Here is a 24,413-nt window from a genome sequence, read left to right as displayed (position 1 = left end):
TTACAGGGCAGAAAGGACTCCACAGCCCTGATTAGACTTTTCTTTTTTTTTTTTTTTTAAGACTTAGTTATTATTTTAGAGAGAGAAAGAAAGAGAACACGAGAAGGGGGAAAGAAGGGGGAAAGGGGGAAAGAAAGAGAGGGAGAGAGAATCCTCAAACAGACCCGCCTGAGCACAGAGCCCGAAACAAGAGCTCGATCTCACAACCCTGAGATCATGACCTGAGCTGAAATCAAGAGTCTCAACTGACTGAACCACCCAGGCAGCCCCAATTAAGGCTTTTGAGATCAGAAAATTATGCTGGATGATTAGGGTGGGCCCTAAATATGATCACAGGTGTCTTCAGAAGAGGGAGTCAGAAGATTTGACTGCAGAACAGGCAGAAAGTAGAGCGACATGGAAGCAGGGGGTCAGAGGGGTGTGGGGAATAGCCTGAGTTGAGACAGGCATAAGGCCTCCAGAGTCCAGAAGAGGCAAGGACATCTTTCTCCCCTCAGAGCCTCCAGAGGGAACCAGCTCTGCCCATGTCTTGACTTCACCCCATGAGACTGGTTTCTGGCCTCCAGAACCGTAGGACAACAGACATGTGACATCATGATCCACCATGCTTGTGGGGCTTTGATAGAGTGGCAAGAGGAAACCAGGTGCTGAACAGGACTAACTTCCACGTGGTGACCAAGGCACATGCCCACTTAAAGACAAAGAAGCAGAGACAAACTTACCAGGTAGAATCCCACAGAGTCAATATGGGGCCCCGGGGCACCCTGCACTTCTGGTTTGGCCTCGAAGCCTCATTCAGCATCTGTTTACACACTAGCCCAGGACATGTTCTTCACACTGCTTTTCTAGGTGCCTTAATCAGGAAGGCTTCAGGCCCTGGAGAATTTCCAAATTAATCCGTGAGCCAAGACTACAATGTTATTGGCAAACAGTAAATCACGTAGGAACCATTTCCAAGCCATTGCCTTTAGATACTGTTATCAATTATGAACCAGTTAAATACATCAACAGTGCTCAGCAAGAGGGACCCTTCCCAGGAACTTTAGCAGAAAAGGAGTGTCACCAAGTTAAACTGTTCTGCATTCTATAATTCCAGATCTTTGTTTTGAAATCTGGTAGCAGAAAGACCATTGCTGGGAGGGAGCCAATCCTGTCCTTTTGGTCAGAAGCCACTTGGACAGGAGAGCTGCTGTCTAACCGGGTGCTCACTTCCAGGCCTGATGTCTGGTCTCTCTGAGAGAGCCCAGGCCTCAACACCTCCCAGGAGACAGAGCACTCCCTTCCAGAAGCTCCAGGAGGTGAAGCCACCTGAGCATGGGTCAATGCAGGATAGCTCATTTCGTCCCTTACCTATTTCTTTCACCTGTGTTACCTCATAAATAGAAAGCTGAGATGCAAAACCGTGAAGACAGTTGACAATGGCTGAAGGCATCTGTCAGAGAAAGACAAACAGTGGAGCTGCTTCCCGTTTCCCCATTTCACAGGAAACCACTTGCCACCCCGCCGCCCCAACACACACACACCCCATCCAAAGTCAACAGAAATTAGTATCGGGCCACGGGGGGAGGAATGTGAGGAGGAGAAACCGTTCTACAGTTCTTGACACAGAAGAATGATGTGTATCGTCATTGACCCAGCAGCCTGCATTCTGTTCCTCTCACTCACCTCTTATCTTATTATGGCGAAACATTTAAACATTGATTCCTACGCCACCCCTGCATAAGCAAATAGTGCAATTTTTCCAAACCAGGGGAGAAACTGAGTCAACTAGCACCCTCAAGCCACAAAACTTATTTCTAGCAAATGTGAGCTTAGCTGTGCTTTACCCCACACTGTCCTGCTTTGTCATTCATTTCATAAATATTTTTGGCATCCAAGAAGGGTGTCCTGTCAGTAGAGGATCCCTATGTCTTCGTGCATTGCCCATCCAGACTCTAAGCTGTGGTTTCCTCAGTTAAAATTGGTACCCAAAACTTGAAAACTCATTTGTTTTGTTTTGTTTTGTTTTAAGATTTATTTGTTTGTTTTAGAGAGAGAGAGCAACACTGAGCTGGGGAGTCGGGGGTTGGAGGGACAGAGGGAGAAGAGAGAAATCCAAACAAACTCTGGGCTGAGTGTAGAGCAAACACAGGGCTCCTTCCCAGGGTCCTGATATCACGACATGAGCTGAAACCAAGGATCAGACATTTAAGCCACTGCACCACCCAGGACCCCAGCAAACTCTTTTCTTAAATATTGACTTTGCCTCAAGAAAAGAAAGTAATGTATTAGAGTCCGTGAAAACTTGCAGTGTATGAAGAGTCTCTGAATCACCTAAGGCAGGTTTCTTTCTGCCCTCCAGAACATCCTGCACACGCAAACAAGGGATGATTCTTAAGAAAATTGTTCTCAACAGTCAACCCAGTGACGGCAGTTAGGGGGAGCAGGTTACTTTCTCTCAAGCAGCATGGTGCGATGTGTGCCTGGTTGGCCGCTGTGGTCAAGAGCTGCTGGTAGAGGGAGGGGCCCACAGGCATCCTGGAGAAGCTGCCCACCCTTCTCTACTCACCTACCCATCGTGGGTTTGCAGCCCTATTCTTGGAACTGCACCTCACAGCACCAATAGTGAAGAAGAGTTCGTGTTTTGTTGAGAATCAATCCCAAAGTCAAGTGTTGGAGGGCCAGCCCATAAAGCTGCAACTCCTATGAGCCTCCTGGTCCACTTCTTTGCTCCTAAGAAGGCAGCCTTGGAGAAAGGAAAGGAGAAAAGCCTTGAACCTACAGTCAGAACAAACTAATACCACCTGAAGGAGAACCTTACTCCCATTAGTGGCCAACTTTATCCAGTGGCTTCCTCAAAGATAAGGCTGTAATCTAGCTGTTGGAGCCTTGGAACGCACTTCTTAGTGCTCAGAGGCTGACAAAGCCCTCCTGTGGGGCAGGGAACCCTGAATGAACATTGCCCTTTGTGGGATGCATTGGGAATCTGCCAGGAGTGCAAGGCCTTTTTTTTTTTTGTAGGATGGGGTTATTCTGCTCTGGGTCCTGGAGCAGCATGGTGGGGACAGACCCCGCATGATGGAGCCAGTCGGGGGCCCGCTCTGGGACTTGAACTCAGCAGCCACACAGGTGACACTGACCTCGGTGCATCCTGAGGCTGGCCCCATTGACATTTGGGGTCACATAATTCTTTGTTGTGGAGGTGTCCTGGGCACTGTAAGTTGTTCAGCAGTAACCAACAGTGTCCACCGTCAATTATGAGAATGAAATATGTCTTGGACATTGCCAAATATCTCCTACGGTCAAAAACTTCCCTGATAGAGGGCCACTGCTACGGAGCTTCAGAAACAATGAACAACTGTACCCGTGTCTTTTTCCTGGTGCCCCCAAACCTGATCTCCTGCTTCCTCTTCACTGCAGATCATCATGACTGTGGACCCCAACATCACTCTTCACCCTCTGTCTCATCCCCCCACCTCACGTCCACTCGCAAGCTCTGACCACTTGGCCCCTGAAACCCTCCTTGACTGTGCTGTCCTTCCCGCCCTCCACCAGCAGCTCACCTTCTCCCTGGGGCTATCTTTTGGCCTTCTGGCCTGATCTCAGCTCTCCCAACCCATTTTCCTTCTTCCTTGTAGCAGCTGGACAATTTGTGTCAAATGGGAATCTCACCCCATTGCTCCCTTGCTTTGCTCTCCCATCAGCTCAAAAGTCCCAAAGTCCCAGTTCAAAGTCCCAGTCCCTACGAGGTACCCTATAACGTGCTCTCCATAACCTCTCTCCACTTCATCTCCTGACATGTCCCACTTACCTCTTGGCTCACCAGGATCGTCATTTTCCCCGCGCAGGGCGCCAAAATTGTCGCCTTCCTACCTTGGCACGTGTCTCTCCGTCTGTTTCAAACGCCTCTGTCTTCAGATGTCTTCCCAACTTCTGGTTCAAGTTCGCATCTTCCGCAGGCTTCACTGACCTCCCCACACTGGCCCAGACACACCTCTATTGTTGCACTTTCCACCTTTAGCCACCAGGTGGCAGAACAGGGCTGTGTTTAAAAGCTCAGTTCCTGGTCCAAGCTGCCTCAATTCAAGAGTGAGATCTGCCTATTAGTTAAATGACGGTGGGTAGACCCCCAGAGGCTTCTGCGTGCCTCATTGTCTTTACATGTAAGATAGAGGTAAAACAGAATTTAGATCATGGAATCGTTGCATGGATTTTATGAGCTAATATATGGGAAGGGCTCAGAAAGTCCCCTGATAAAACAGGCAGGAAGAGCTAACTGTTGTTATATCATAATTTTCTGTTGAGATGTCTACCCCTCCGGGCACACCGCTTACTGTTTCATGTTTGAACATGAAGGGCAGAAAGTCCACTTCACCGGAGTCTCTTATTCTCTCGTAGGGGTTTCACATTTTCTGAATTGTTTGCAGCCTTTCCAGTCATACAGCCCCTGCCCTGTGAATAGCTTGTTCAAACCCTTTGCTTTACCATTTCCTCATCAGAGAGGACTTTGGAGAGTTCAGATCTGGTCTTGCCACTCCCTTGCTTCAAAGTCCTGTCTGGTTCATGACTGCCTGGAAGATAAAGTTTGGCTTTGCATGGCTTACAAAGAGTCACGGGGTGGGGGTGAGGGGTGGTTGTTTCAGGATTAACTGTAGGTCATCTCCACCACCTGTGGTCACACACTTCCCCACCCCACATGCCTTTCTCACACTCATCACTGTATACAAGGCGGTTTCTGCCTACCCACACTTACGCTCTTCATGGAACTTCTCCTCCTCATTATATCTCCCTTAGCACCCCAAAATTTCCTCTTCTCTGTTCCAGTGTAGGTTCCATACAATACTCTAGTCACAGTTATTACATAGTCTCATAATTACTGGTATTGGTATCTGACTTTCATGAGTGGATTTTCACATAGTACAAATTCACTCATTTTCCAATAAAGACAGCTTTTGGTTTTATGTAAATGCATTTTTTTTCCTATTAAAGTGATGAAACTGGGAGCCAAGTATAAAGATTTGACCTTAAAAGCTCAGGAAATTATGCTGAGCCACAAAGGAAGGATCTAAGCATAGGCCGGTGTCATGGATTCAAAGGTGGGCATGAGTTCCTTTTCACTCTCCTTTCAAGACAGGAAGAAAAGGACCCGGACATGCAAATGAATGAAACTGGACCACCTCCTCCCATACACAAAAATAAACTCAAAATGGATTAAAGACCTAAATGTGAGACCCAAAGCCATGAAAATCCTAGAACACAGACACTAAGTTCTTAGACATTGAGTGTAGCAACATTTTTCCAGATGTATCTCCAGAAGCAAGGGAAACAAAAGTGAAAATAAGCTCTTAAGACTACATCAAATAAAAAGCTTCTGCACAGTGAAGGAAACAATCAACAAAACTAAAAGGCAACCCATAGAATGGGAGAAGCTATTTGCAAATAACATATCTTATAAAGGGTTAGTATCCAAATATATAAAGAACTGATACAACTCAACATCTAAAAACCAAATAATCCAATAGGATTTTTTTTTAATTTTTAAAAATTTTTATTAGTGTTTTTGTATTCTTTAGGTAAATACCCCATAGTAAGATGACTAGATCATATGGTATTTCTAGTTTTAATTTTCTGAGGAACCTCCATACTGTCTTCCGAGTGGTTACATCAGCTTGCATTCTCACCAATAGTGCAAGAGGGTTCCCTTTTTTTTTTTTTTTTAATTTATTTGATAGACAAGTAGGCAGAGAGGCACGCAGAGAGAGAAAGGAAGGGAAGCAGGCTCCCCGCCAAGCAGAGAGCCGGATTCGGGGCACGATCCCAGAACCCTGGGATCATGACCTGAGCCGAAGGCAGAGGCTTTAACACACTGAGCCGCCCCGAGGGTTCCCTTTTCTCTGGATCCCTACCAACACCTGTTGTTTCTTGCCTTCTTGATGATAGCCATTCTGATAGGTGTGATATCTCATTGAGGTTTTGATTTTCACTTCCTCAGTGATTAAGACTATAATGATGTATGAGAATCTTTTCATGTACCTGTATGTCTTCTTTGGAAAAATATCTGTTTATGTCTTCTGCCCAGTTTTCAGTTGGATTATTTGGGGTTTTTTGAGATGTGTGAGTTCTTTATATATTTTGGATATCAGTCTCTTATCAGATATATAACTTACAAACATTTGGTACAATTCAGTAAGTTGCTTTTTCATATTGCTGATAGTTTCTTTCTCTATGTAAAAGATTTTTAGTTTGATGTAGTCCCACTTGTTTATTTTTACTTTTGTTTCCTTTGCTTTTGGTGTCTGATTCAAAAAATCACCACCAAGACCTAGGTCAAGGAGCTTACTCCCTATGTTTTCTTCTAAAAGTCTTATGGTTTCAGGCCTTATGTTCAAGTTTTTAATCCATTTTGAGTTTTGCAGATGGTATAAGATAATGGTCTAGTTTTCTTCTTTTGCATATAGCATAAAATAGTTTTCTTCTTTTCCCAACACAACCTATTGAATAGACTATCCTTTCCCAATTGCATATTTTTGTTTCCTTTGTCTTAAATTAATTGACCATATATGCACAAATTTGTTTCTGGAGTCCTTATTCTGTTCCATAGACCTAGTGTCTGATCTTTTTGCTAATATTATAATGCTTTAATTACTATAGCATTGAAATTTATAACATAGATTTAAATCAGAAAGCGTGATACCTCCAGCTTTGTCCTCCTTTCTCAAGATAGCTTTGACTATTTGGGGTTTTTCTGTGGGTGTGTGCTTTCATACAAATTTTAGGATTATTTGTTCTTTCTGTGGAAAAAATGCCATTGATATTTTGATTTTACTGAATCTGTAGATTGTTTTCCATAGTATTGACATTTTAACAACATTGGTTCTTCCAGTCAATGAGCACAGAATATCTTCCTAGTTATTTGGGTCTTCATATTCTTCTATTAATTATATAGTTTTTGACATACAGGTCTTTCACCTCTTTTGTTACATTTAGTCCTAGATATTTTGTTCTTTTTTTAATGCAATTGTAAATGGGACTATTTTCTTTATTTCTCTTTCTGATAGTTCACTTTTAGTGTATAGAAACACAACAGATTTTTGTATATTGATTTTGTGTACTGCACTTTGCTGAATTTATATATTAGTTCTATAGTTTTTGGTGGAGTCTTTAGGGTTTTCTATACATAATATTATGTCATCTGCAAACTGTGATAGTTTTGCTTCTTTCTTTCCAATTTAGGTGCCTTTTATTTCTTCTTCTTTCTAGGCTATGTTGAAAAAAAAAAGTAGTGAAAGTAGGCATCCTCATCTTGATCCTGATCTTAAAGAAAAGACTTTGAATTTTTCACTGTTGAGTATGATGTTGGAATTGTAGCTGTGGAATTGTCATAGATGGCCTTTATTATGTTGAGGTTCTTTTTCTACCCACTTTGTTGAGAGTTTTTATCATAAATAGAAGCTAAATTTTGTAAAATGCTTTTCCTGCAACTATTGAGATGATTATATGATTATTCTTCATTTTGTTAACGTGGTGTATCACCCTGATTGATTTGCAGATGTCAAGCCATTCTTGCTTCCCTGAAACAAATCCCACTTGATCTTGGTGTACAATCTATTTTTATAACCCATTTTTTAAACTGAAGTGTAATTGACATAAAATCTTAGATTAGTTTTAGGTCCAGTATAATATTTTTAATGTATTGTTGAATTTGGTTAGCTGGCATTTTGTTGAGGATTTTTGCACCTACGTGCATCAGGGATATTGGCCTATAACTTTCATGTGGCATCCTTGTCTGGTTTTGGTATCAAACTAATGCTGGCATCATAAGATGAATTTGGAAGAGTTCCCTTCTCTTCCACTTCTTGCAAGACTTTGAGAAGGATTAGCATTAATTCTTCTTTAGATATTAGATAGAATTTGACAATGAAGCCAAGTGGTCCTGGACTTTGGTTTATAGGAAGGTTTTTGATTACTGATCCAATCTCTGTACTAGTAATCAGTCTGTTCAGATTTCCTTTTTCACCATGATTCAGCCTCTTAGGATCTATGTTTCTAGGAATTTATCCCTTGCTTCTAGGTTGTCCAATTTGCTGGCGTATAATTGTTCATAGTGGTCCCTAATTATCCTTTGTGTTTCTGTGGTATCAGTTGTAATGTCTCTTTCATTTCAAATTTAAGTTGTTATCAACTTAACATAAATTGTTTTATATATAAATTACTATATGTAAACCTTGTCATAACCACAAAGCAAAAGCCTATAGTAAAGATACAAAAATTAAAGAGAAAGGAACATAAGCATACCTCTAAAGAAAACCATCAGGGGCACCTGGATGGCTCAGTCAGTTGAGCATCTGACTCTTGATTTAAGCTCAGGTCATGATCTTAGGGCCATGAAATCGAGCCCCACAACAGTCTCCACACTGAGCATGGAACCTGCTTAGGCTTCTCTCTCTCCCTCTGCCCCTCCCTCCCCACCTCACGTCCATGTGTACTCTCTCTCTCAAAGGAAAGGAAAGGAAAGGAAAGGAAAGGAAAGGAAAGGAAAGGAAAGGAAAGGATCAAATCACAAAGGAAGAGAACAAGAGAACAAAAAGGAATGGAAAACTATAAAAATAGTGAGAAAACAAGTTACAGAATATAAATACATACCTATCAATAATTACTTTAAATCAATCAAAAGATATAAAATGGTTGAGTCAATTTAAAAAAAAAACACCTATCTATATGCTGCCTACAAGAGACTCATTTTAGATGTAAGACACACAGAGACTGGAAATGAAAGGATGGAAAAACATATTTCATACAAATGGAAACCAGAAGAAAGCTGGAGTAGCTATACTCATATCAGGTAAAATAAACTTTGAAACAAAAAACAGTAATGAGACAAAGATGGGCACTACATAATCATAAAGAGGTCAATCAGTAAGAGGGTATAACATTTGTAAGTATTTAAGTACCCAATATAGGGTGCATAAATGAAATAGATGACAAATAAATGAAATAGAGACAAAACGACTATAGAAAAGATCAATAAAACTAAGAGCTGGGGGTGCCTGGGTGGCTCAGTGGGTTAAGCCTCTGCCTTTGGCTCAGGTCATGATCCCAGGGTCCTGGGATCTAGTCCCACATCGGGCTCTCTGCTCAGCAGGGGGCCTGCTTCTCTCTCTCTCTCTCTCTCTCTCTGTCTGCCTCTCTGCCTACTTGTGATCTCTCTCTGTCAAATAAATAAATTTTTAAAAATTAAAAAAAAAAAAAAACTAAGAGCTGGTTCTTTGGAAAGATAAACAAAATTTAGCCAGACTCATCAAGAAGATGAGAGTGAGGACTCAAATAAGTAAAACCAGAAATTAAAGAGGAGATATTACAGCTGATAACATTGAAATACAAAGGATTATAAGAACCTTTTACATTTTTTGAAGGGTCGTTTATGGTAGAATCTGTATGTCCATATGGTCAAGGATTCTCAATGCAGCACTATTGACAGTATCAAAAAACTGGACACAACCTAAATACCCCATAATGGTGACAAAGTTTTAAAAACAATTGCAGTAAATCTATGAGATGGAAAACTTTTTAAGAATTTCTAAAAGATATGGAGAGGCCAGAGAGATGGCATGCAGTCTTAACAAGTGAAAAAGGAAAGTTGCACTGAGGTGTATAGATAGAACTTAGTCTTGTTTTGCAAATACTAACTGTATGTTAGTATATATGTAGACAAAAAAAAATCTGAGTGTAGCTACCGAATGTAAAGGTGATTATATTTAAGTGACAAACTTCACAGTGGACTTTTGCTTTTTACTTTGTCCATTGCTGGACATTTCTCCATTACCATGATTTATTTTCATGATATAAAATCAACACCGGTTTAGACAGAGTGGTAGACAGATAGATGTGTACTTTCTCTGTGAGGCTGCATTGCCCTGTGGTCTGTCTTAGCAGAGTCAAGTTATCCAGGAAAAAATAAGATATGACTATTCACTGCAATCTCTTAGCAGAGTTCAAAAGTAGGAAGCAAACTGTAGAAGTCAGGGAAAAACATCCCAAACATTTTTACCCTCCAGTCTCTCAAGAGCCTCTGCATCGCAGCATGGCCCACCTTCTCCTCTCCTTACCTTCTGAAGATGACCCATGAATTCCCAAAGAACTCAGCCTTGGCTTTCTTCTTGCAGGGACTTACCCATTTTCTTTCCTTACTTAATCCTTCCTCTGTCCTCCAAAGATAAATTCATTTTGTCTTTCTGGCCTTCTTTCAGCTTTCCACTCTGAGAACTGGAAGACACACTCGAAACCTGAAAGGTGGAGGGGAGGGCATGCATATTGATCTATGAATAACGTGTATCTGTGTAACACATGCTCTTTCTCTTTAAAAAAAAAAAAAAAGATTTTATTTAATTATTTGACAGAGAAAAAGACAGGAACACACAAACAGGGACAGAGGGATAAGGAGAAGCAGACCCTCCTCTGAGCAGGGAGCCCTATGGGGGGTGAGGAGGGGCTTGATCCCAGGATCCTGAGACCATAATCTCAACGGCAGCCACTTAACCCACTGAGCCACCCAGGCACCACCACATGCTATCTTTTTTATAAGGTATGTTGCACACACCTAAATACATCATGATTCCACTTTAGTAATTTTCCCTATAAAAAAAAAAGAAGAAAGAAAACAAGAGATCTTCTACAGTGGTTATCACTGTTTGCTTTAAAGTGCCCACCCCTAACAAAACAGCTCATGCTCTTCTGAAGACGAAGAACAGTAGCTCTCAGTGTTAAATGTTGAAGACACCATTTTCCCTGCTAGAAAAACAGAACCTAGAGAAATGGCCATAAAGGTGCATTACAGCCATTAGTAAACTTTGTCCTTCTCTGAATCTGGATGCACTCAACTTTCTTGAGCTATGTGCCAAAGGGTCAGCACAGAAATGTTAGATGATTATCTAGTACACCGTTAACTCTTATTTTGCATAATTATTATTTAAGTGGATTAACATTCTGTGTGCTATCTATGCAGGCATCTTTCCTCTCGAGACCAGAACTTGTGCAGAACATCACAAAAGCGCTTCAGTCCCAACTAGTAATCACAGTTGACAGTCCTGCAAAGGCACACGGTTCCCAGTTAAAATTAAATGAAATTTTGCTTGGGACTAGTCACCTTCAACCTTTAAGAAGTGACTTATGTTATCAAATATTTCCTGAGAGGAGGTTTTGAGAAAGAAAGGGAACACATGAGTCACTGAAGACAGTTGAAAACACGAGCCCTCCCCATCACCATCACTGACCTAAGACAGAAGAAGAACAGGAATGAAGACTCCAACATCAACCTTGATCTTCCTCACCTATTGCTTCAAGTTAATCCTTCAAGACCCGCTCCTGGGCTTCAGACAACTGTTCCTCATAAATTAGCACCATCAGGGGCGCCTGGGTGGCTCAGTCATTAAGCATCTGCCTTCAGCTCATGTCATGACCTTAGGGTACAGGGATCAAGCCCAGCATCAGGGCTCCCTGCTCAGCAGGAAGCCTGCTTCTCCCTCTCCCACTCCCCCTGCTTGTGTTCCCTCTCTCACTGTGTCTCTAATAAATAAATAAAATCTATAAAAATTAATAAGTAAATAAATAAATAAGCTGGCACCACCAGTAAACACAGCACCTCTGCTCACATCTAAGCAGACGGAGGCACCGATATCTGAGCCTGCAGAAAGCTTTTGGTTATGGGATGTGCTAAGTGTCCTCCTTTGTAAAGTGTAGACTGAAAGATGGAATTAGTGCTCAGTGACTCCTAAACATGTCAAAGAAGGTTGTCGTGATTCGAGTCTTAACCAAAAAATGTCCAATGAAAAGAGAGTTGTCCTTGAATGCAGAATATGCTGTGACAGTGTGATTGTGAAGGTATACACATAACAAGCTATTTTTGAAAACTAATGAAGCTTTATTTTTCATTGTGGAAAGAACCAAGATGCCCTTCAACGGACGAATGGATAAGGAAGATGTGGTCCATACACACTATGGAGTATTATGCCTCCATCAGAAAGGATGAATACCCAACTTTTGTAGCAACATGGATGGGACTGGAAGAGATTATGCTGAGTGAAATAAGTCAAGCAGAGAGAGTCAATTTCATATGGTTTCACTTATTTGTGGAGCATAACAAATAGCATGGAGGACAAGCAGAGATGGAGAGGAGAAGGGAGTTGAGGGAAATTGGAAGGGGAGGTGAACCATGAGAGACTATGGACTCTGAAAAACAATCTGAGGGTTTTGAAGGGGCGGGGGGTGGGAGGTTGGGGGAACCAGGTGGTGGGTATTGGAGAGGGCACGTATTGCATGGAGCACTGGGTGTGGTGCAAAAACAATGAATACTGTTACGTTGAAAAGAAATAAAAAATTAAAAAAAAAAAAGAAAGAAGAATTACATTTTCTTGACAGGGAGGAGCATTTGTTTTTTCAAGTGAAGGTAACTTGCATTATCATGATAATTCTATTTCAATATCCTTATACTGATTTTTTAAGGTAAAGTATCACCCTTCCAAACCATTTGTAATCTCATTAAGGCATTTATCTAATGAAATGCTTTAAATTACTTTCCCAGATAATGCCAGAACATAATGACATAAAAATGGCCCTATCATGTACTCCCACTGGATTTTTATTGCAATCTTTCATTTGGATGTATAGAAAAATAAAAAGGAAAGTTGTTTATATGTACTGAAAAAAAAAAAAAAAGCTACCAGAAAAGTTATTTGTATCTGGGACAAAATTAAAGAAAAAAAAATATATTTTTCTAAACACTGTATTCATTTATTAGTTGTGTGCCACTTTATTTCATATATATATATACCTATATACATACATATATCTCATATATACACCTATATTTCATATATACATATATTTCAAATATATACATACATTTCATATATATGTATATACATATATATGATTTTTTTCAAGTGTTGAAATGAAAATGAAGGAATGACAAGGAAAGAAAAGAAGGAGTGAAGTCAAGAGTGAGTTTCATTCAGAAAAAGGACATCATGACATCTTAATAAGAAATCTCAAATTCAGGGGCACCTGGGTGGCTCAGTTGTTAACTGCTTTCAGCTCAGGTCATGATCTCAGTGTTCTGGGATCAAGCCCCACATCGGGCCCCCTGCTCAATGAGGAGCCTGCTTCTCTCTCTGCCTTTCTCCCTACTTGTGCTCTCTCTCTCTCTCTCTCAAAACAAATAAAAACCTAAATAAATAAATAAATAAATCTCAAATTTGGATTTGATATCTCCAAAAGCAGTCTCTGTAAAACAAGAATGAAAACATATTATGGAGTTGTAGTTTGGGTTTTTGAGACCAGTCACAGCATGAGATGACACAGAGACAGATGGCTACACCTCCAATCAGATATTAGGACAAGAGGTGGTCCTGTGTGCATGTCTTGAGGGCCTTTGGTCAAACCATTTTTCTCTTCCATTTGAATGGACGCTATTCAAAAGTCTTTGTTAGCAAATATGGCCTTGAGAGATGGCTAAGTGGGATGAGAGAAAAACAATTTTAAAAATATGAAAAAAGATGTCTACTTTAAAGAAGAATTTACATAGATCATTGAAAATAATGACATCTGAATTTCCACAAGATAAGACTACTAAAATCTACCTCTCTGAACAAGACAAAAGGTAATTTATCGTGGTACAGGTGAAGTTCCTCTTTTCCAATCTTACCTGCCTCTCTTTGGCATTATGCCCAATTTAGTGTTTGGAGGAATTATTGGGTCCATTTTTCACTGTGCATCAAAATAAGGTAGATGGAAGAAGAGGGGAAATGCACATAAAGAATGGGTTTTCATAACATATGCATTTTTCCTATGCATATGTTAGAAGAAAGAAAACTGCTCAGGATAGACCAATAGGAACCAATCAGAGAAGCTGAATTCTGGGAAGCTCCAGCAAAGGCAAGTAGCTACCAACATTTTCCTTGACTGAAGTGCTTGCTTATTCATATTCCACTTGATTTCACAAAGGACTTGAGATGGCTTATAAAAAGAACACTCAGAAAGATAAAGAGTTGAAACATGATGAAAGGGAGCATTGGAGCTATGTGAGACACACTAAGAAGAAAAACTAATATGGAAATACAGACATTACGCAGTCGGACTCCTCACTGGAGTGTGCAGAAAAGTTGATGTAAGCATCTTCCCAACCAAAGTCAGGCAGAGAAATGCTATGAGACCCATGTAACATTTTACCCATAGTGTGTTAAGTGCACACACAAGAAGTGTGTTCAGAAGATAACTTGCAGGGAGGGACACTAGACTATGACCTCCTTTCAAAAGCTCGACCAGCTGATGCCTTCTTGGGCCCAAAAAGGCAATCATAGGGACGCCTGGGTGGCTCATTTGGTTAAGTGTCTGACTCTTGGTTTCGGCTCAGGTCATGATCTCAGGGTTGTGGGATCCAGCCCTATGTGAACCCCATGCTTAGCAGGAAATCCTCTTTCTCTCCCTCCACATGCCCAGGCACACTTATGTGTACTCTCAAATAAATATGTTTCCGAAAAAAAGAAAATCATAAAGTTGCTGTGCCTTTCATGAACAGACATTTCTCCAAAGAAGACATACAGAGGGCCAACAGATACATGAAAAGATGTTCAACATCACTCTTTATCAGGGAAATGCAAATCAAAACCACAATGAGACCCCCGGCGCCTGTCAGAATGGCTAAAATCAACAACACAAAAACAAGTGTTGGCAAGGATGTGGAGAAAAAGGAATGTGCCACTGTTGGAGGGAATGCAAACTGGTGCGGCCACTGTGGAAAAGAGTATGTTGGAGGGTCCTCAGAAAGTTCAACGTAGAACTATCCTACTCCAGCAATTGCACTACTGGGTATTTATCCAAAGGATCCAAAAACACTAATTCAAAGGGATACAAGCACCCCTATGTTTACTGCAGGATTATTTACAAGCCAAATTATGGAAACAGCTCATGTGTCCATCAGTAGATGAGTGGATAAAGAAGATATGGTATGCATGTACAATGGAATATTACTAAGTTGTAAAACAGAATGAAATATTGCCATTTGCAACAACAGTGATGGAGCTAGAGGGTATAATGCTGAGCAGAATAAGTTAGAGACAAGTACCACATGATTTCACTCCTATGTGAAATTCAAGAAATAAAACAAATGAATAGGGGAAAAATTGAAAGACAAACTAAAAAACAGACTTTTAACTATAGAGAGCAAACAGATGGTGACCAGAAGGGAGGCAGGGGTAGGGGAAGTATGTGAAGGAGACTGACAGTATACTTCCCTTCACAAGCACCGGGTGATATATGGAACTGTTGAATCACTATATTGCACAACTGAAATTAATATAACACTGTATGTTAACTATGCCAGCACTGACTTTTTTTTTAAGGTGTGTCTTCCTCTTTTTAAAAATAATTTTTAAAGTAATTTCATTGTCTTGCTGTATCTACTCACTGTTGGTGAGTTCTATATCCCTCGGTTATATATCGGTTATATAAATATCCCTCATTCATGTTTTGTTTCATCTTTCCCTCTACTGGGAATCAATTTGTTTAACTTTTTTAAATTAACCTTGCATTTTTTAAAATTATCAACAACTACACATACATTTTCAAGTACCCCTTTCTTAGTTAATCCTACCAAATTCTTTAAAATGCTCAATTTCTTATTTATAAAACTGTTCTATGAAATATTTTTTAAAAAGAAAGCTGCCTGGCTCATTTTATAAGGCAAGTGTTAATATTGATTCTAAACTAGGTAGGGACGATGCCAAAAAAAAAAAAAATGTGTAGGGCCATTTCACTTATAAAATTCACAACTTTGATGGACTGAGGAGAAAAGTTAAGACTACTTCAACTTATACAGAAAAATACATCTCATAAAACTTGACAGCTTTTTATTTTTTTTTAAAAAGTACCCCTTAGCAACGTAGAAATGTTCCAGTAATCTACAACGAACATTATATTTAATGGAGAGGCTTTAGGTATATTGCCATTACTATCAGGAGCAAGACAAAGATACCTAGAAATAGTAATGCAATCAACTAAGAAATCATTAGTGCTAATGACAGAGCTCTTCACAGTGACCACATATAGGACCAAATGAAAGAAATCAATAGCAATTCTTTATATGTTACTCTTAAATGCAGGGTACTTAACCCCTGTATTAGTTTCCTAGGGCTGCTGTAACAAGGAATCACAAGTTGGGCGGCTTAAAACAGCAGAAATTTATTATCTCATAGTCTGGAAGTCAGAAGTCAGAAATCCAGAAGCCTGCTCCCTTTGAAATCCATAGAGGAACCCTTCCTTGCCTTTTTCTAGCTTCTGCTGGTTTTCTGGCAATCTGGCATCCTTTGGTTTACACCCACACAACTCCAATCTCTGCAGCTATTACCTCCTGACATTCTCCTGTGTGTCTGTTCCACTGAGCTGAGTTTCTCTAAGGATACAAGTCCTCTGGTATTTGGAGATAAGACCTTGTCAGGTCTTATCGTACAGGTGGGGCTCTAATGCAAAATGACTGGTGTTAGCCTTACAAGAAGAAAGATGCAAACAGAGAAAAGGTCAGGTGAGGATCCAGCCAGAAGATAACCAACTTCAAGCCAAGGAGAAAGCCCTCAGGAGAAGCCAAACCTCCCCAAACTCTGATCTTGGGCTGAGAAAAGAACTTGCTGTGATTTAAGCCATCCAGCCTCTGGTGGTTTGCTACCACAGTCCTAGGAAACTAACACAGTATGCCACTCCTGGCTGATGATGTCCTTACAAGAAGTAAATTAAAAAGTCATTGAGTATGTTACACTACATTTCTTAGTAAGTGACCCTTGAAATTTATCTCATATAAAAACTAAATATAAGTGTATTTTTCTTTATCATAGTAGGTTGAGTTCAATATCATCTGATTTTAATTTAATTAGTCTGACAAATGTAAAAGAGAAATAATTGCTCAAAGCAGTTGAAAATGTAGGAGATATTTAAGGCACCATGCTAATACTTCAGGGTCTTGCCAAGGTGTAAAGACATTCTCTTGTTGAGAGAACCTCGATCGTAGATTAAACAAGTCAGTAAGGCTCTGTTTTAACTTCAGGCATATTAACGAAACAGGCCATTTAACCTCTAACAGCAAAGAGAGCCAGAAGTCAGGTCCAAAAAAAAAAAAAAAAAAAAAAATTGAGATAAGCCAAATCTTACCTTTCCAACATTGACAGGCTAGCCAAGTCAAACATCATTATTCACCTGTTGATCCTTCCCAGCACACTCCTATCCTTCTCACTGATGCTCGCCTTCCTCCTCCCCAGACAGCCAATAAACACAATTCCAGGACATTCTGTCCATAAGTATAGACTGAATATCCTGTGTCTTGCTTTGGCTGCTTTGAAGTGACCAAAGGTCTTTTGGATGGTAACGCTCTAACCTGTGATATCTGGGATCATAGAATCCACAGAGGGTAAAGTAAACACGTGGGCAAAGTCCCAGGAGCCACAGTGGACCCAGAATCAAGAAGGAACAGATGGAAGGAGATGAAGCAAGCCTTCCCAGGAACAACTGTATCTGAAAACATACCATCCCAGATCACTAGTGATCTTTTACAAGTGAGTGAAGAAATCTCACGTGTTGAGTCATCAAATTCATAATCTGAGTGCATATGTGTGTATATATATGTGTATAAATATTGTGTATAACATACAACACATGCATAACCTGATATGTATATATATATAAATGTGTATAACCTATGTAAGATAACATATATGACACAATGTTAAATGAGTAACATGTAAACATATAAAACATATAGGTTATATACATATAATTAGCATCCACTCATTCTTTTTTTTTTTTTTTAAGATTTATTTATTTATTTATTTGGCAGACAGAGATCACAAGTAGGCAGAGAGGCCGGCAGAGAGAGAGGAAGGAAAGCAGGCTCCCCGCTGAGCAGAGAGCCTGATGCGGGGCTTGATCCCAGGACCCTGAGATCATGACCCGAGACAAAGGCAGCGGCTTTAACCCACTGAGCCAATCAGGCGCCCCTAGCATCCACTCATTCTAATAATATTATTAGCAAACTGTAATGTGTGCTAAGTCTTTTCATCCATACATATTTTTAGTCTACAGTCTTAATCCAAATAGTCTTCTTAGAAATGAATGTGAAAGATCAAGTTCCGATAAGAAGACCAAAAAGACAATTTTTTCAAGTCTAGATCTTTTCAGGTTAGCAAATCAAGGAAATGTGCCACTCCTCAGAACACCAAGCTAAGGCCTGCTTGGGATTCTCTCTCTCCATCTGCGCCCCCCCCACAAATAAATAAATACATACATACATACATGGTGAACAGGATCAGAGTGATTTGTGAGAGAATTTACTGTATGATTTATTGGATGGCTTTTTTACATTGTTATCAAGTCCTTTCACCCCCTCACCTTACAGAGTGAGAGAAATGACCTTAAAGGATAGATATGGTCAGTTCCTCACCTATGTTGACCATATTTAATATGAATTTAAAAACAGGCTGCCTTGAACAGTACCTTAAAGCACTCAGAAACAAGACTAGAAGTCACTATGTATCATTACATCACTGTATTTTCTGAGGTTGCCATAACCAAAGACCACAGACTCAATGACTTAAACAACAAAGATTTATTTCCTCAGAGTTCTGGAGAATGGGAAGTCTGAAATCAGGGTGCCAGTGTAATTGACTCCCAGGAGAGCTCTATTTTGACTTGCAAATGGCCACCTTCTTGCTGTAATGCCCTTACAGGGCAGAGAGAGAGAGAGAGAGAGAGATTGAGAGAGAACTCTGGCATCTCTTCCTTTTCTTTTGCTGGCGCTAATCCCATCATGAGTTCACACCTGCAGGACTTTATCTAAACCTACTTACCTCCTAAAGACATCATCTCCAAATACCATCACACTGGGCTTAGGGTTTCTACCCATGAATGGTGTTGAGGGAGGACATTATTCAGTCCATAACAATCACTGTTGGTATCTTGCCCATTTTGTGATTGCAGACATGGTCCTCCAGTGGTGGGTTTTGTATTATGGTTTTATCACTCACACATACACTTTGGGTTTCCATTTGCTGTTGTATTAGGTCCTCATTGTCTTTCCCAGGATTGCTGACACAGCTTCAGCTCTCTCCACGAACCAGTTAACTCTCAAAAACGACCAGCAACATCCATGTGCTTTAAGCAAATTACCTAACCTCTCTTTCTGTGCAGTGGGCATAGTAATATGGCTTCCATCAAAACACTCAAGTTCTTAGAAGAATGCTGGCTTTTAAGGGCAATGTGAATGCCGGCCATTGCTCTCACTATAAATTGTATACCTGGTCTTGTGATTGCTTATTTCCAACTATGCCCAGACTTCGTATTTCGCTTACACTCATGGCTTGCAACCTCCAATATATGTCTTGAACTTTCCCATCCCTTGCTTTTTGGCCTTCTCCTTGAAATATCCTGCCTCAATCATCTCCACTTGTCAAAATTTCACTAATTCTTTAAAACACACCCCCAAAGTCATGTATGTCTTGAAACTATTCCAGTCCATTACCCTCATTCCCCGCCCAACCATGTGGACTTGCCCCTGCCACAACACGCCACATCCCCGCCTTTAGACATGTTCATTATCCTGCCTTGTGTTCGTGGTTATTTGTGTATGACTACATTATAATAACACAAGGCATAATTATTTTGTGTATTGACAGCCCCAACCCACGGAGGAACATAATTAATGTTAGCTTAATGAAAATAACTCTAAGACTAAAACAAAAACAACTGTTCAGAGTTTATTTTTGTACTTTATTAAGAGATTTTTAGGAGAGTATCTGGAAAGCTTCTGTGGCCACAGAAGAGACAGAATATTTATGGTAAATACAAAAAGACTTAATGTCTAGATAGGAAAAAACATAAAGAAGAGAACACAGTAGAAGTTATGGTTGCCGAGCTCAGTAATCAAGAGGTTCTCTCTCTTGTTTCTTGGATGACATTGTATACAATGTCCACATGATGATTTTTTAAATGGCAAAACTTACTTAAATTCTGAGTGAGAACCAGGAGGCGGGTGTCATAAAGCCAAGGGAGACATCGGGGGCAGACTGATGGGAGGGAGGGAGCCTTAGTGATGGGAGCAAGCAGAGGCCCCAGCATCACCTACACACCGGCCGCCTAGCAGCAGCATTGCTTCTTGCAACAGCACTTCTGCTGGCAACAGCACTTCTGCTGGCAACAGCCCTTCCCACCGCCACAGCCACAGGAGCCACAGCCACAGGAGCCACAGCCACAGGAACTGCAGCCACAGGAGCGGCGGCAGCAGCAGACCACGGGGACAGTGCAGCAGCACCCGCAGCAGCCGGTGCAGCAGGGACAGCAGTTGACCCGGTAGCATCTGCAGGTGGTACAGCTTCCACCACAGCCACCACCGCAGCCGCCACCACAGCCACCGCAGCCGCCACCACAGCCACCACAGCCACCGCAGCCGCCACCACAGCCACCGCAGCCACCACAACTTCCACAGCCACAGCACCCCATCGTGTCAGGAGAGTAAGGACTCAGGAGAGGTGAGGAGGGAGACTCAGGAGGTGAGGAAGGTCTGATGCTGCCTTCTGCTGGGGGAGCCCCTTATATACTGGCACCCCCCCTTATTTTTCAGCCCAGTTTCCATGGAAGAATCTCACAAGACCTTTCCTTTACTTCCTTCTTGAACACCCTTGCCATAGTAACACTGCTATTTTTAGCACAGCAGCAGGCTTAGTAAACTCTGAGTTTATTGCTATGAATGAAATCATTGTGTGATGCATCGTCTGTGGATGGAATGTAGAAAAATGATGGCTAACGTGGAGGAAAAAATGTAGTTCCATGGGCCTGACAAAGATGCATGGGTCTTGGACAGGAGCCATCAGAGAACTTTCACAGGGTTCCCGTGCCCACGGCAGGGCTTTCCCACGATGCGGGGCAACCAACATGGAGAGCCAGAAGCATCCTGACAGCCTTCCGGTGGACCACCGGTAGATCATGAAGGGCATTCTAAGTCTTCCTTCTCTGACTTTCAAAAGGTAAGTTTATAAAAGAGGTGTCCGTTGTAAATCCAGGGACAGGAGCATTCTCGGGGGAGTGCAGACCCGCCAGAGACAGGTTGTGTCCCCTCTAGAGCTGCAGCATAAGCTGGGAGATAGACTGGGGGGGAGTGGCTTCCGGTCCCGCAGGTCGTCTAGAGTGGAGGAGGTGGGTTCTCACAACAATCCAGTGAGAACAGCCTTTCTGGAGTCCTGGTCCCAGCCGCAGGCTCTCCAGGGCAGCAGAGGCAGCCATGAGGAGAACGATCACCTCATATAAACATTCTCCTCGGGGCGCCTGGGTGGCTCAGTGGGTTAAAGCCTCTGCCTTCGGCTCAGGTCATGATCCCAGGGTCCTGGGATCCAGCCCCGCATCAGGCTCTCTGCTCAGCGGGGAGCCTGCTTCCTCCTCTCTCCCTCTGCCTGCCTCTCTGCCTACTTGTGATCTGTCTGTCAAATAAATAAATAAAAATCTTTAAAAAGAAAAAATTCTCCTGGCCTTGGTTGGTCTGAAACGGGGGCCTGGCCACCGGTCTTCAACCTGAGAGAGGCACGAAAGAAAGAAAGCCACCCCCACGAAACCTTTCTTATGTTTTGTTCCCTCAGTCATTTAACAAACAGCAGCAAAAACTTCACTCTTGGCCGATGACTTTGGAGCAGGTTGCCCACAATTACATCTTTAGCGTCTGAGATCATACAATGTTTTAAGAAAATGTTAATGAGCAATTGATTCTTGTTAAGGAAGAGTCTCAGGGAGCCAGGAAATGCCTATCTGGGTTTTAAGGGGAGAAAGAATACATTTAGGGGTGCCTACTTTTTCTCTTTTCAATCCAGTTTTCACTTATCCTTTCAGAAAGTTTTTTGTAACAGAGAGGTGGGTGGTGAAACCCAGTAGAGAGAAAAACAGTGTTTGTTTGTTTGTTTGTTTCCTTAAACCCATGATGACTAAGAAGTATATACAGAAACATGGGATTTTACCTGGCTCTAGACTCAGAACCCCATGGCTATAAAAATGTAAGGATTGTTCTTAAATATTTCAGGCACTTACTTAACAGCTGTCCACTAGTCAGTGGCCCTTACACGGGCCCAGGCTCTAGGGGAGGCCCTGGGGCAAAAAATACATACACATGTACATTCTCATGGGCACACACCTCTTAGAAGTATGTTCTAATCCAAATATAGATTTAAGAGACCAGTTAAGGTTAAAATTAGCAAGATTGAGGGACCGAGACTTCAACAAGGAAGGGAGTAAAGGCCACGTGAGACCTTTCCTGGGAAGACGGGTAAACAGCAAGGTGCTGGCTTGGTCTGTAGACTTGATACATGAAGGGCTCCCCCAGCAAAAGGCAGCATCAGACCACTCTCACCTCCTAAGTTTTCCTCCTCTCTACTCCCTCCTGAGTCCTCTCTCCTGACACGATGGGGTGCTGTGGCCACAGAAGTTGTGGTAGCTGTGGTGGCTGCCATGGTGGCTGTGGCGGTGGCTATGGTGGTGGTGGCAGTGGCTGTGGTGGCAGCGGCAGTGGCTGTGGTGGCAGCTACAGTAACCCTGCGGTCTGCTGCTGCCTCAGCTCCTATAGCTGCAGCTCATGTGGCTGTGGCTCATGTGGCTCCTGTGGCTCCTGTGGCTGCGGCTCCCATGGCTGCAGCGGTGGGAAGGGCTGTTGCCAGCAAAAGAGCTGCTGTAAGAAGCAGTGCTGCTGCTAGGCGGGTGGTGTGCAGGTGTTGCTGGGGTGTCTACTTGCTCCCATCGCTTGGGCTCCCCTCCATCCTATCTATCTGCTCCAGCTGTCTCCCTGTCACCAGAATGTCCTGGAATTTTCTCTTCGGTTAAGTATCTCACACTCGGGAGTGTCAGTGAGTCTTCACTTCCTAGGAGCACTAGCACAAAGGTCTCATATAAGGACAACCAGGGGAGAAAGATGGAGAACATCTTGATCATTCATCTGTAGCGCTGGTGACTGTTGTGCTTGGCAGACGCTGGCAGTTCGGCTAACCCTGGGAGACGCAGGCCTGGCACCTGCCCCAGGCAGTAGGCATGGGGGGCAGACTCCCTCAGCCTGTCCCTGTCTGCTGCTCACCGGCTATTTGCCCTGCTGTGAGAGATTTATCGCTTGGGGCTCTGTGTTGGGACCTTGCTTGTGCGTCTTCTCTTTTTGCTTTGAGTGACTCATGATTTCACACCTCAGAAGAATCTAAACCAAAAGGAATCATTTAACCAAAAGATGTGAGCACTTCCCAACACCAGAAGAGCCTCCCACAGCAGCCCTGAGGTCAGACCAGTAGGATCATTTTACTCTGAGTTCATGGCTGTTCATCGGGGTCTGCCTTTCTCATCTCTAAGTACAATGGATTCCTGATTTCTTGGCTGCTGCTTTGCATTTCTAGCTATAGTACTAATAATCTCTAATAAACTCTACTAGGTCATCCTTAAAACATTGACTCCCAAAAGCTTCTCATTTGGTGATCACCTCTCAGGGAGGATGAACGGGTGGTGTTGAGCCAGGAAGAAAGGGCTCCACTGAGGTTGCCTGCATTTATTGTGAATGTCAACTACTTCTGTAAATTTAACCAACATTATATTTTTCATTATTTTATCTGTTTCAAATCTATACTATAACCTGAAATATTTTAATTTTTTTCAAGAAGGTCTTAAGTAAACCAACAGTAATAGTGAAGCCTACACACAGAGCTTGATAAAATCTCAGGCATCAGGATGTCTATCGTGGCCATCCATGCGTATGTTTCCAAGGCAAAATAATTTCGTGAAAATACAGATTTTTGTATACAATTTAAATTTGACTTGGGAATGGCATCCTTTTGACAAGTGGATTTCCTCAGTTGAATTTAAAATTTGGGTTTAGCCACAAAAGATTAATTCCCATAAGTTTTTAGCCAACTCAGGTCTGCTTACAACCTAAATATTCCCTTATGGGAAATCATAATACTGCTCCTCAGTTAGAAATTTATTTTCACATGAAATGTACACAAGTCAGCTTTTGGAGCTATGAAGCTTTGAGGAAAACTCTGCCATCCCATTTGCAAAAGGGTTTTCCCATAGAGGATTTCATACACACCACCACGATCGGCTTGCGAGAAATAAGCATGGATAGGATAATGAGGAAGTTTGGCCTTCAAAATCTCTTGAAGATTTTTTTCTTTTTTTTTTCCCCAGTCCTCACTAGCTATCTTTGAAAAATGAATAGCAATCTGTTGGCATGGGCATGGAAAAACTGTCCCTTTTCTACAATATTGGTGAGAATGCTAAGTGGTACTCTTTCTCAGGATGGCAATTTAGCAATCTGTACATTTTTTTTTAAGCACATGCTTTTCTTTCAACACAGAAATTTCACATCTTGGGCAAAGACATATAATTGG

At 41.8% G+C, this 24,413-nt stretch overlaps 1 protein-coding gene and 1 long non-coding RNA gene across 5 annotated transcripts in view; both read right to left on the bottom strand.

Annotated features, from left to right (window-relative positions):
• Positions 1-17,288, bottom strand: part of LOC125096304 (uncharacterized) — a 39,866-nt gene extending 22,578 nt beyond the window's left edge. For 3 of the 4 annotated variants that reach the window (XR_007126131.1, XR_007126130.1, XR_007126129.1), the window contains exons 1-3: positions 17,173-17,288; positions 3,853-4,056; positions 2,549-2,725 (exon numbers count right to left, since the gene is read on the bottom strand). This is a non-coding gene — a long non-coding RNA (uncharacterized LOC125096304). The remainder of the gene's footprint in view (positions 1-2,548; positions 2,726-3,852; positions 4,057-17,172) is intronic. The other variant, XR_007126132.1, reaches the window with a different exon arrangement.
• A 2,841-nt stretch (positions 17,289-20,129) lies between these two features.
• On the bottom strand, positions 20,130-22,502 carry LOC125095523 (antifreeze protein Maxi-like). Its single transcript, XM_047722014.1, has 2 exons — positions 22,403-22,502; positions 20,130-20,530 (listed from the first exon to the last, which is right to left on the bottom strand). The coding sequence occupies exons 1-2, from the start codon at positions 22,500-22,502 to the stop codon at positions 20,130-20,132; spliced, it is 501 nt and encodes a 166-aa protein (XP_047577970.1).
• Positions 22,503-24,413: the final 1,911 nt, after the last annotated feature.

Source organism: Lutra lutra, chromosome 3 (assembly GCF_902655055.1).
Source record: "Lutra lutra chromosome 3, mLutLut1.2, whole genome shotgun sequence".
Classification (NCBI taxonomy): Eukaryota; Metazoa; Chordata; class Mammalia; order Carnivora; family Mustelidae; genus Lutra; species Lutra lutra.
The sequence above is the reverse complement of the archived record's forward strand: the minus strand, read 5'-3'. Positions and strand labels throughout refer to the sequence as shown.